This window comes from Aquarana catesbeiana, linkage group LG05 (genome assembly GCF_042186555.1).
Source record: "Aquarana catesbeiana isolate 2022-GZ linkage group LG05, ASM4218655v1, whole genome shotgun sequence".
Taxonomy (NCBI): Eukaryota; Metazoa; Chordata; class Amphibia; order Anura; family Ranidae; genus Aquarana; species Aquarana catesbeiana.
In genome coordinates this window covers 72,933,639-72,947,474 of record NC_133328.1, presented here as the reverse complement: position 1 = coordinate 72,947,474, position 13,836 = coordinate 72,933,639, and the positions used below count along the sequence as shown (strand labels likewise).

The window sequence follows — 13,836 nt, the reverse complement described above, 5'->3', positions numbered from 1 at the left end:
AGCTCCGAGTACCTTGGCCTCTGGGCAGTGGCGATGGCCTTCCCAGTCCAGTACAAGAGAAAAGGCCCAAGCCTATGCGCAAAAGAAGCCTTGGTGTTAAAGGTCTTCTAAGCAGAATCCCAAAGCCTCCTTGTGAAGGGGCGCCCCCGCTCGGCTGAGTGGGGGGAAGGCTTTGGGGTTTTTTGGGTGTTTGGCAGAAAGATTCAAGACAAGTGGGTACCCTCCATGGTATCTCTCGGGTACAAGCGAGAATTTCTGGAATTTCCACCATCCCGTCTTCTTTTGTTGAGTGTTCCCAAGCACCCAGACAAAAGGAGACCCTTGTTTCTGGCTTTGGATCACCTGTTGTATCAAGGGGTGATCATAAAGGTGGCTCCAGAGGTGCAAGGCTCGGGGTTTTATTCAAACCTCTTTACAGTCCCGAAACCAAAAGGAGATGTTGGACCCATTCTGGATCTAAAGGACCTAAATGCGTTCCTGAACATTCGCTCGTTCCGCATGGAGTCTATCCGCTCGGTGGTCTCCACCCTTCAGGGGGGAGAATTCCTCTCATCAATAGATATCAAAGATGCATATCTACATGTATCAATTTTTCCCACCCACCAGAAGTTTTTAAGGTTTGCAGTAGAGCAGCGCTACTTCCAGTTCATGGCCCTCCCTTTCGGTCTTGCTACGGCACCTCGAGTATTTACAAAGGTTCTCCACTCCTGGCAAATCTAAGGGATCAGGGCATAACAGTAACAGCTTATCTAGACGATCTACTACTGGTAGAACAGTCCAGGGCACGCCTGAAGCACAATGTGCTCAGCACAGTAAAACACTTAGAGTATCTAGGTTGGGTCCTCAACCTTGAAAAATCACTATTACAGCCCCTAGGAAGGCTGGAATATTTGATCATGGTCATAGACACAGTCCAAAGGGGGGTGTTCTTGCCCAAGGCAAAAGCCAAAGCCTTTAAAGGATTTGGTCCGACTAGTCAATGCCAGGAAAATTCCTTCCATTCGTCTCTGTATGAGATTATTGGGGAAGATGGTAGCCTCATTCAAGGCTGTTCCTTACACCCAGTTCCACTCAAGGCCTTTGCAGAACAACATTCTGTCTGCCTGGAACAAAAAAGTTCAAGCCTTGGATCTTCCAATACACCTGTTACCATCAGTGCGCCAGAGCCTCAATTGGTGGTTACTAGACAAGAATCTACAGAAGGGAAAGTCCTTTGTTCCAATTTTTTGTAAAGTTGTAACTACAAATGCCAGCCTCTCAGGCTGGGGAGCAGTTCTGGAAGAAGCTTCAATTCAAGGCAAATGGTCCAGAACCAAAGGGTCCTTACACATAGACATTCTGGAACTCTGGGCAATCCATTTAGCCCTGAAGACCTGGACAGGCAGGCTACAAGGCTGTCCTGGCCGAGTTCAGTCCGACAATGCCACAGCAGTGGCCTATATCAATCACCAAGGGGGCACCGGGAGCCTGAGTGCCCAGAGGGAGGTGACTCATGTTCTCACTTGGGCAGAGAAAGGTGTTCCTTGTCTATCAGCAGTCTTCATTCCAGGGGTGGAAAATTGAAAAGCAGATTTTTTAGGCCGCCAGCAGCTGGACCCAGGAGAATGGTCAATACACCACGCCATTTTTCAAACAAAATGCCACAGATGGTGTACCCCGGATGTAGACCTACCAGCCTCCAGGTTCAACAGCAAACTGGACGTCTTTGTACCTAGGACAAAGGACCCGCTAGCACAAGGTTCAGATGCCTTGATAGTTCCGTGGGATCAGTTTTCTCGAATCTATACGTTCCCTCCAGTTCCGCTTCTTGCTCGATTACTTCGCAGGGTAAGGTCAGAAGGGAAACCAGTAATCCTAGTAGCTCCGGCATGGCCCAGGAGGTCCTGGTATGCAGAGATCGTGAAAATGGCAGTCGGAAGGCCATGAGTGCTCCCACTGCGACCAAACCTGCTTTCGCAAGGGCCAATATTCCATCCTTCCCTGCAAAGTCTGAATTTGATGGTTTGGCTGTTGAGACCCACGTCCTAAAAAAAGTGGGCTCTCGGGTCCAGTCCTAAACACTCTGGTTAATGCCAGGAAGCCGGCCTCCAAGCTCATTTATTATAGAATCTGGAAGGCATATGTCTCCCGGTGTGAGTCCAAAGGATAGCATCCTAGAAGGTATGCTATTGAAAGAATTCTTGATTTTATCCAGTTAGGAGTAGAGTTGAAGCTGGCCTTGAGCACTATCAAGGGTCAGATCTTGGCCTTATCTGTATTTTTTCAGAAACTGCTTGCCTCTCATTCCTTAGTCCGGGCCTTTATTCAAGGGGCACTGCGTCTAAATCCGCCAGTCAGGCCGCTCATGTGCCCATGGGATTTGAATTTGATTCTGTCTGTTTTGCAGAAACAGCCCTTTGAACCATTATGTCATGCTTCTTTGTGTCTTTTGACCAAGAAGTTGGTTTTTCTTGTTGCCATATCCTCTGCCAGGAGGGTATCGGAGTTAGCGGCTCTTTTATGTAAAGAACCTTACTTAATTATTCATAAAGACAGGGTGGTGTTGCGTCCTCACCCGGCTTTCTTACCTAAGGTAGTATCAGGATTCCACCTAAACCATGATGTGGTCTTGCCATCCTTTTTTCCAGATCCGCAGTCCGCGGAGGAAATATTATTACACTCTCTAGATGTTGTTAGAGCAGTCAAAATGTATCTAGATGCGACTGCCCAGATACGAAAGATTGACTTTCTGTTCGTACTGCCAGACGGTCCCAGAAAGGGCCAGGTGGCATCGAAGTCCACTATAGCTAGGTGGATTCGACAAGTTATTTTTCAGGCCTATGATTTGGAAAAGAAGATTCCTCCTTTTCAAGTTAAGGCGCCCTCGACTAGAGCAGTAAGTGCTTCATAGGCAGTGCATCAACAGGCCTCCATGGCTCACATCTGCAAGGCTGCAACTTTGTCTTCAATCCATACATTCACTAGATTTTATCAAGTGGTTGTAAGGGGGCATGAGGATACCGCCTTCGGGCGCAGTATACTGCAGGCAAGAGTGTAGGTCTTCACTTCCAGTAGCGGTCTTGTTTTCTGATCTGTGTCTCCCTCCCCTCAATTTGGGCATTGCTTTGGGATGTCCCATGATGTAATGAATAGAGCTGTGTGTCCTGTGATGTATGAACAAGAAAATAGGGGTTTTTAAAACCGCTTACCGGTAAAATCCTTTTCTTGGGATTACATCACCGGACACAGAGCTCCCCGCCCCTCTTCGGGATTTATGAATCTATATGCATCGGGATACTTATTGCTTTGCTACACAACTGAGGTACTCTCCGTATGGGAGGGGTTATATAGGGGAGGAACTCTCCTTACAATTAGGATTTCCAGTGTCCAACACCTGAAAGTGGCTATCTAACCCATGATATAATGAATAGAGCGCTGTGTCCCGTGATGTAATCCCAAGAAAAGGATTTTACAGGTAAGATGTTTTAAAAAAATCCTATTTTAAGGCTGGTTCATACCACCCACAGAGGAAAATAGTTCAGTTTTTCATGGCAGCTCATGCATAGAAACGCAGAATCACACATATGGCTGTGGAGCGGTGCAGAAAAATGCAGACATGTTAAATTTTTCCGCACTGTACTGCCCTGCAGTGTGGAAGTGCAAACTGGGCACAAAGAAAAACATTGTTTTCTGTGTGCCCTTGCGATGAGTTGCCTTTTTCTTCTGCACAAAACGTAGCAGTCTTCGCTAGTGTGAACCATCCCTTGAAGTGTTTGTTACCCCAACATTTTATATTCCTGATATGTGCCTGCTGTTCCATGTAGTTATATGAAAAAGTATCCTGATTTCTTTATATTTGCTTCATTTGTGTGAAATCCCTGGTGTTCCTTCCAATTCCTCTGCTTTCCACATTAAGCAGGAGAACAGACCGTGGTCAGTTCTCTAGCTCTGCTGGGAACTCCGCCTGCTCTCCTCCAATGATCAGACTTGTCCTGACACAGCCATTCTGCACAGCCTTTTACTGGTAAGATCAGTGTACTGGTGCTTCTCCCTCCAGCTCTTATACAGCTGAAAACAGAGGAAATCACTTAAAAAAAAAGGTATTTATAATGTGTTTTTTTTTATTTTAACATATATTTATACCCAAGTGTTTTGCCCTTCATTTCTGTTTTAAACTGAATGAGTTATTTAGCAAGGTGATTGTTTACAGTCGCTTTAAAGAAATGAAAACCCTACACCGAAACAGTTCTACTGATTTTAGAAGAAACCACTGTGATGAACAGCGACATTTGTTTGCTTACAGACCTACACAATAAAAAGGCACCAAAAAAAAAACTAGGCTCAACTAGCTTGCAGTAACCTGCAGATGGAATGTGAATATTGCAACGAAGTTGGTCAAAGGGGGTCAAATGTAGTGAGCGTATAGCAGCTACAGGTGGGAAATTTTGTCTTTTATAGCAATCCAGATGCTTGATAGGTTTGCATTTTTATTTGATCCAATGTACTGTGGAGTTGTGTGAAATGACAAGCCTTGTTACAAACATAGATCTCAAAGTAGCTGGGTAGCCAGTGTGACTTTATGAATGTGAAAATTGTTCTGCCATTGTTGTGTTATTCCGGGCAGCAGTAACACCCAGCTGGGCAGATGTGTTAAGTCTCCCAGTTATATTCTGCTCCTGATCTAAGTGGCAGCTCTGCACTACGATCACACAGACCAGCTGCTGGCTTTCTACTTAACGGGTAGATGTGACTGTCTGTAAATTCAAGCAATAAGTTACAGATCAGTGAAACCACACAGCGGGCTTCCTGCATGTATGATAGACCAGTCCAGCACTATGCTCTGTTGGCAGATCTGCCAAGTCTAAAGCCTCTTCATATTTTATTCCTTGCTGAGCTATCAATTTTTTCAGTATTTATTTCATTGTTCTACTGAACTCTTTCTGATTAGCTAAAGATTGCAATACTCCAGGTTTTCTTATTGTTAAATTGGTACAACCAGGCAGGTTTATGGTGATGTGGGCTAAAAGGGACCGGTAAGCTAAAGCATGGTTCTGAAATCACTGTTCCCTGGATTTTATGCATCTTACACTCTTCAGTATATGTCCCAACACATCTTGTGGTTTTTTTTGTTTTTTTTTCTTATAGATTTAACGTTTTTTTCTGTAGGCTTTCTATTTCCGCTTTAGCATTTTCCTGCAGTGAACTAAAGTTTGGATATAGCACTGTATGCGCACATCATTGGTGCTGCATAAAAAGCATTTTGGCCAATCTTGTTTTTGGAAATTGGATGTACAGACGACAAGAACAGAACATCTGTGGTTTCCTACTTTGCTTTAAATCGCTCCATACTTTCTAAACCATCCTTCATACTTTAGGGGGCTGGGCTGTGGCCACTGGAAGCAGAAAATGTCCCGGCATTAGTGGGAGTAAACAATGCTCCATCTTTGGTCATAGTGAGTGGAACTGTGCCCCATCGTTGGTGTCATTGTGTGGGAAGAATCATGCCCCATCTTTGATGTCACTGGCAGAAACTGTGCCCCATCATTGGCGTCGCTGGCAAGAACTGTGTCCCATCAGTACCACTGGGAGGAATTGTGTCCAAAGATGAAATTTTGCCCCGAGGGCTTTATAAAAGCAATTAGTTTGGAGACCACTGCAGACTGAATAATAGTGATCATTTTTTAGGCCTTTAATCAATTTAAAGGCGATGATATTTTAAGCAACACCCTGGTCTGTCAATAATCCTATTTCATTGAACCTTATTAGCAATGTAGACATCAATCTATAAACCTTCGCAAGCTGGTGCTTAAGCAGAACGATTGTAGCATGAGCATCGACAGATGATGCAGTCCACATTCATTTTATGGCTTGTATACATGTACTATATCTGTTCATCATTCCCACGATGGCTTACCATTCTGCGCTCTCATTAGGATGGCATACTTGGTAGACCCATTAGATCAACTAGCGCTGCCACAACAATACCTACGTGATGCTGCCGGCTTTATTCCTCTGACACAGCACTTGATATTTGTATTCATCTTTTCCAATACACTCTTTCAGCTCCATTGTCAGGGGAGCCTTTGCCAGGCATGAGGAGCGTATATGGAGGCTAGCCCTTGTCAGGACTTTCAGCTGTATGGAATTTAGTACTATTTGGTGCTCCAATTCAGGGGGGCTGTTTTAGGTGTACTATACTACAGTTGTTTATTTGGCAGTCAGAAATGTGAGACTTATTTATATATTGTATGTCATTACACACACTTTTTTGAAAGGAGATTTTTTTTTTAGAATTTTATTTTTGGCTTAAAAAATATATAATCTGTATCACAGAACACATTATTTTTTCTTTTTTTTTTTTTTTGTTGTACAAAAAAGGCCTGTTTTGGATTTCATTAAATAATCAGTGTTATGTACAGTATCTCACAAAAGTGAGTACACCCCTCACATTTTATGTTAATATTTTATTATATCTTTTCATGTGACAAGACTGAAGAAATGACACTTTGCTACACTGAAAAGTAGTGCGTGTACAGCTTGTATAACAGTGTAAATTTGCTGTTCCCGCAAATTAACTCGACACAGCCTTTAATGTCAAAACTGCTGGCAACAAAACTGCTCCCAATTTGCCATTTTCCCTCCCCGGTGTCATGTGACTCGTTAGTGTTGCAAGCTCTCAGGTGTGAATGGGGAGCAGGTGTGTTAAATTTGGTGTTATGGCTTTCTCATACTGGTCACTGGAAGTTCAACGTGGCACCTCATGGCAAAGAACTCTCTGAGGGTCTGAAAAAAGAATTGTTGCTCTACATAAAGATGGCCTAGGCTATAAGAAGATTGGCAAGACCCTGAAACTGAGCTGCAGCATGGTGGCCAAGACCATACAACAGTTTTATAGGACAGGTTCCACTCAGAACAGGCCTCGCCATGGTCGACCAAGGAAGTTGAGTGCATGTGCTTAGCGTCATATCCAGAGGTTGTCTTTGGGAAATAGATGTATAAGTACTTCCAGCATTGCTGTAGAGGTTGAAGGGGTTGGGGGTCAGCCTGTCAGTGCTCAGACCATACGCCACACACTGCATCAAATTGGTCTGCATGGCTGTCATCCCAGAAGGAAGCCTCTTCTAAAGATATGCACAAGAAAGCCCACAAACAGTTTGAAGACAAACAGACTAAGGATATGGATGTCCTGTGGTCTGATGAGAACAAGATAAACTTATTTGGTTCAGATGGTGTCAAGCATGTGGCGGCAACCAGGTGAGGAGTACAAAGACAAGTGTGTCTTCCCTACAGTCAAGCATGGTGGTGGGCGTGTCATGCTCTGGGGAGCTACAGTTCATTAGGGAAACCATGAATGCCAGCATGTACTGTAACATACTGAAACAGACCATGATCCCTTCAGAGACTGGTCCGCAGGGCAGTATTCCAACATAAGGACCCCAAACACACCTCCAAGACAACCACTGCCTTGCTAAAGAAGCTGAGGGTGAAGGTAATGGATTGGCCAAGCATGTCTCCAGACCTAAACCCTATTGAGCATCTGTGGGGCATCCTCAAATGGAGGGTGGAGCAGCGAAAGGTTTCTAACATCCCTCAGCTCTGTGATATCGTCATGGAGGAGTGAAAGCGGATTCCAGTGGCAACCTGTGAAGCTCTGGTGAACTCCATGCCCAAGAGGGTTAAGGCAGTGCTGGTAAATGGTGGCCACGCAAAATATTGACACTTTGGGTCCAATTTGGAAATTTTCACTTAGGGGTGTACTCACTTTTGTTGCCAGCGGTTTGGACATTTAAAGGCTGTGTGTGTTATTTTGAAGGGACAGCAAATTTACACTGTTATACAAGCTGTACACTCACTACTTTACATTGTAGCAAAGTGTCATTTCTTCAGTGTTGTCACATGAAATGATATAATAAAATATTTACAAAAATGTAAGGGGTGTACTGTACTCACTTTTGTGAGATACTGTAGATACTTCATATCTTTTTTAATGCATGTATCTTTACATAGGCAGAACGGTGGTTTTGGTGGTGGTGGTGGTTTCCCAAGAGTGTATATGCTCTTTGTATAGTGACAGAATAGTTTAATCATGTGTTTTTCTTTCTTTTAAAACAGAAAGATGAGAACTACAGGAGTCTGCCCAGAGATACCAGTAACTGGTCTAAACAGTTTGAAAGAGATAAAGCCCGCTCTTCCCTGAGTGCCAGTCACCCCCTGGTGGACAAGTGGCTAGAGAGGCAGGAGCAGGTAAAACGCTGAACCTTTTGTTTGATGCCATTATTAATAGAACATGCCCCCTAGAGGTTGCCCAGGCATCTGTAACCATTCCATCAAAAACTCCATATTAGGATACCATGAGATGCATCAGTAATAGCCTAAAGACATTTACGAATATTCATAGTTTTTCATAAATGCATTTTCTTGCTGCCTATTGCTGTCATAAGGGAGTGTGGGTCACCTGGCCCATTTTTGTCATGTGTGCCTGTCAATGCTACTTCATGTAAGGAACTTGGTGGATTTGCAGAGTTCCGACACTGCCACAATCGGTACTCACTTCGCACTAGGCAGATGATTAAAATGGGTAGTTGGCCGCAGGGGAGCAGAGAGCTTTCCTCAGCAATGGTGTGTGTTCTGGGATCGTGTCTGCAGAATTGTCTCTCTCTGAGAAAATGACTGACAAAGACATGGCTCCTGCATAGGCCATACTTTTTTTCTTTTTTCCCCTAAAAGTTTTAGTACACTGCTCAAAAAAATTAAAGGAACACTTTGAAAACACATCAGATCTCAATGCGGAAAATTATCATGCTGGATATCTATACTGATATGGACTGGGTAATGTGTTAGGAACAAAATAATATCCCATCACTTGATGGAAATGAAAATTATCAACCTACAGAGGGTTGAATTCAAAGACACCTCAAAAAACGCAGTGAAAAAATGATGCAACAGTCTAGTTCATGTTGCTGAAATTTAATTGCAGAAACTCAAAATTGTACTCCGTAGTTTGTATGGCCCCACGTACTTGTATGCATACCTGACAATGTTGGGGCATGCTCCTAATGAGATGACAGATGGTGTCCTGGGGTTTCCTCCTAGATCTGGACCAGGGCATCACTGAGCTCCTGAACAGACTAAGGTGCAACCTGGTAGCGTTGGATGGACCAAAACATAATGTCCCAGAGGTATTCTATTGGATTCAGGTCAGGGGCGCATGGGGCCTATTCATTGATATCAATTCCTTCATCTTCCAGAACTGGCTGCATACATGACGCCGGGCATTGTCGTGCACCAGGAGGAACCCAGGACCCACTGCACCAGCGTAGGGTCTTACAATGGGTCCAAGGATTTCATCCCAATACCTAATGGCAGTCAGTGTGCCATTGTCTAGCCTGTAGAGGTCTGTGCGTCCCTCCATGGCTATGCCTCCCCAGACCATCACTGATTCACCACCAAACCAGTCATGCTGAATGATGTTACAGGTAGCATAACATTCTCCACAGCTTCTCCAGACCCTTTCATGTCTGCCACATGTCCTCAGGGTGAACCTGCTCTCATCTGTGAAAAGCACAGGGCACCAGTGGTGGACCTGCCAATTTTGGTGTTCAATGACAAATGCCAGTTGAGCTCCACGGTGCCGGGCAGTGAGCAGAGGGGCTCACTAGAGAACATTGGGCCCTCAGGCCACCCTCATTAAGTCTGTTTTTGATTTGTTTTGGTCAGAGACATTCACACCAGTGGCCTGCTGGAGATTATTTTGTAGGGCTCTGGCAATGCTCATCCTGTTCCTCCTTGCACAAAGGAGCAGATAACTGTCCTGATGGGTTAATGACCTTCTGTGGCCCTGTCCAGCTCTCCTAGAGTAACTGCCAGTATCCTGGAATCTCCTCCATGCACTTGAGACTGTGCTGGGAGACACAGCAAACCTTCTGGCAATAGCACGTATTGATGTGCCATCCTGGAGGAGTTGGACTGCCTGTGAAACCTCTATAGGGTCAATCCCCAAGTTATAGGTGCAGTGACCTCAAAATGCTTTTCTTTTATGCTAGGAAGGATTATTAAGGTGGCTCTTCTTTTCGCATGACCACCACAAACAAAAAACACTGTTTAATTCAATTTTAATATTCAAATCAAATTCCCCCATCCATGTCTCTATGCTTTTTTTTTTTTTTTTGAGAAATCCCTTTAAAAAACAGCCCCCTAGCATTTCTAGCCGTGGCTATCTTGAGTAAGTACAAATGATTCATGTAGCATTTTCTTTCTGGAATCAATCTGCCCTTAGCTCAGGCATGCATGCAGTATAGTGTGCTTAGCTGAGAAAACTTCTCCTCTTCTCTTCCAATCCTGCAGACTCCTGGGATGTATGATAGGCAACAAACCAGGAAGAAATGTAAAAATTTAAATCAAGTATATACAATATGCTTTCCTATCTATTTATTAAGTGTTAACAGCTTGGGGATTAGAAATAATCAATGTTGACTGGGAGAGTGAAGTTCCACTTTAAAATGGCTTCCTGTGCTATTGATGTGTGTAGGTTATAAGCAAAGATAAGCAGCTTATGTTGTGGCAGCATCATCTAATGCTTATGCTAACAGGCAATTATGAGAAGGATAATATAGGTTTTTAGCAGCTTTAGGACTTGTGCTGATGCGTTGCTGCTTGTAAACATGGTTTTTGTAGGCAAAATGCTGCATTTTTTCCATTTTTCATGCAATGTAAATGCGTTTCAGTAGAACCTGCTGTGTTCAAAGAAGTCCTGCGCAAAAGACATGTCATCCACACTACTTTATGGAAAGTGGAAATTTGCTGACCTGCATTTGATATGTGCTGCGGACGCGTGAATTGCAGGGAAATAATGCCCATCTGTCCAAACCCTGGTTTTGACTTTTGTTTTTTTGTTTTTCTTTTCCTTGGATCGGATGTGAAATCTCTGAAATGGGCTGGTGTCGCTAGTTAAATGACTATAGCAGTGTTGCTTTATTGGCAAAAACTGCTCTATTTTATCAGTATTACAGCAGTAAATGGGGCTTTTTCATTCTCTTGATTATCACCGTTATTTGGGAAAACGAGAATGGTAAAGGGCCTGTTTTATTTTTTTTGTTTTTATTTTTGGTGGGGGGAAGCTGCTCATTTTATTGTAGACTTTGGCTACTTGTAGATTTTAATTTGTGATAGAGCTAAAACTCCCCTTCACAGATGAAGGGACTGGGGCTGTCCACACCTAGGCCTCATACACACAGGGCATTTGAATTTTTCCTCTGAACACTTTACTCTTGGCAGGAGAAAGCAGCTTAACCACTTAAGGATATCAATTAAAGGGAAATGGGGACGGGCATGGACCTAGTGACCAAAAATCCAACTGGTCAGATCATCAGTTGAATGAAGGACCAAAAGTACTTGGAGGACAAGGGAGGGGGAACCGATCACCTGCTTCTGTCAAAGGGACATCAGTCTCTCCCTCGGAAAGGCACTGGTGTTATGCAGTGCCCATCAGTGTTGCCAGTCAATGCTGCCTATCAGTGCCCTTCAGTGCCGCCCATCAGTGTTCATTTTTGCCGCCTTATCAGTGCCCATTAGTGCAGCCTCATCAGCGCCCATCAATGAAGGAGAAAAATTACTTGATTGAAAAAATGTATGACAAACTAATGAAACTTTTTTTTTTTTTTTTTGTTCAACATTTTCGGTCTTTTTTGTTTAGCAAAAAATAAAAAACCCAGCCGTGATTAAATACCACCCAAAGAAAGCTCTATTTGTGGGAAAAAAATAAATAAAAATCACTCCTCATCTGGGTACAGTGTTGCATGACCATGCAATTGTCATTCTGAAAGCTGAAAATTGGCCTGGACAGGAAGGGGATTTAAGTGCCCAGTAAGCAAGTGGTTAAAGCAGGCATGGAATGTAGTAACCAGTACAAATCAAGCATTTCTTCTTCTTCTTCAACAGCCGCATTCCGGAGCTAGTTTGAATCTTATTGGTTGCTTTGAGATAACATGGACAGTTTTTATTTTAATACTCCGTGAATTAGGCACAATGTTTGAACCAATACCTGACTATCTTTACAGCTATCAGTCAGAATAAAAATCTCTCCAGTTGTCCTTTTCTAGTGTAGTCTTGATCGCAGTTAGTTGCTCTGGTAACAGTTCTTGTGTCAAACACTTTGACAAATGATGTCCCCCAGGGCTAAGGTGTAAAACAAGAGCAAAGAATTGTGGAGGTGTTGTCAGCAGTCACCAATTATGTTAAGTTGTTTCTAGTGTTTTTTTTTTGTCCCATGCTGACTGATATCAGTTTTGTGTGGGGGTTCCAAAGTCAGATACAGTTGTGCTCATAAGTTTACATACCCTGGCAGAATTTATTTCTTGGCCGTTATTCAGAGAATATGAATGATAACACAAACAAAAACTTTTTTCACTTATGGTTAGGGTTTGGCTGAAGCCATTTATTATCAATCAACTGTTTACTCTTTTTAAATCATAATGAAAACAGAAACTCCCCAAATGACCCTGATCAAAAGTTTACATACTCTGGTGATTTTGGCCTGATAACATGCACACATGGCTATTAAAGGTAACCATCCTCACCTGTGATCTGTTTGCTTGTAATTAGTTTGTGTGTATAAAAGGTCAATGAGTTTCTGGACTCCTGACAGACCCTTGCATCTTTAATCCAGTGCTGCACTGACATTTCTGGATTCTGGGTCATAGGGAAAGCAAAAGAATTGTCAAAGGATCTGCGGGAAAAGGTAGTTGAATTATATAAAAGAGGAAAGGGATATAAAACGATATCCAAGGAATTAAGAATGCCAATCAGCTCTGTTCAAACTCTAATCAAGAAGTGGAAAATGATGGGTTCTGTTGAAACCAAACCACGGTCAGGTAGACCAACTAAAATGTCAGCCACAACTGCCAGGAAAATTGTTCAGGATACAAACAAAAAGCCACAAATAACTTTAGGTGAAATACAGGACTCTCTGAAAACATGTGGTGTGGCTGTGGATGCACAATAATGAGGCACTTGAAGAAAGATGGGCTGCATGGTCAAGTCGCCAGAAGAAAGCCATTACTACACAAATGCCACAAAGTATCCCGCTTACAATACGCCAAACAGCACAGAGTCAAGCCTCCAACCTTCTGGCACAAAGTAAAGACCAAAATTGAGCTCTTTGGCCACAACAATAAACACTTCATTTGGAGAGGAGTCAACAAGGCCTATAATGAAAGGTACACCATTCCTACTGTGAAACACAGAGGTGTATCGCTGATGTTTTGGGGATGTGTGAGCTACAAAGGCACAGGAAATTTGGTAAAAATTGATGGCAAGATGAATGCAGTATGTTATCAAAAAATACTGGAGGAACATTTGCATTCACCAGCCAGGAAGCTGCGCATGGGACGTACTTGGACATTCCAACATGACAATGATCCAACACACAAGGCCAAGTCAAGCTGTCACAGCAGAATAAAGTGAAGGTTCTGGAGTGGCCATCTCAGTCTCCTGACTTCAATATCATTAAGCCACTCTGGGGAGATCTCAAACGTGGAGTTCATGCAAGACAGCCCAAGAATCTACAGGAACTGGATTTTTGCCAAGAGGAATGGGCAGCTTGACCATCTGAGAAGATAAAGAGCCTCATCCACAAATTCCACAAAAGACTAACTGTCATTGATGTTAATGGGGGCGGTATTAAGAACTGGGGTATGTAAACTTTTGATCAGGGTCATTTGGGTAGTTTCTGCTGTTGTGATGATTTAAAAAGAGTAAACACAGTTGATTGGTAATAAATGGCTTCAGCCAAACACTAACCATGAGTGAAAGAAAAGTTTTTGTGGTGTTATTCATATTCTGTAAAAAATAGCCAAGAAA

At 43.1% G+C, this 13,836-nt stretch overlaps 1 protein-coding gene across 5 annotated transcripts in view; it reads left to right on the top strand.

Annotated features, from left to right (window-relative positions):
* PARD3 (par-3 family cell polarity regulator) overlaps positions 1-13,836 on the top strand; it is an 867,373-nt gene that overhangs the window by 323,521 nt on the left and 530,016 nt on the right. For 3 of the 5 annotated variants that reach the window (XM_073629879.1, XM_073629880.1, XM_073629878.1), the window contains exon 5: positions 8,092-8,223. The exons of the other annotated variants lie outside the window; for them this stretch is intronic. In XM_073629879.1, the coding sequence (XP_073485980.1) occupies positions 8,092-8,223 (132 nt within the window). The remainder of the gene's footprint in view (positions 1-8,091; positions 8,224-13,836) is intronic. 5 annotated transcript variants of the gene reach the window in all.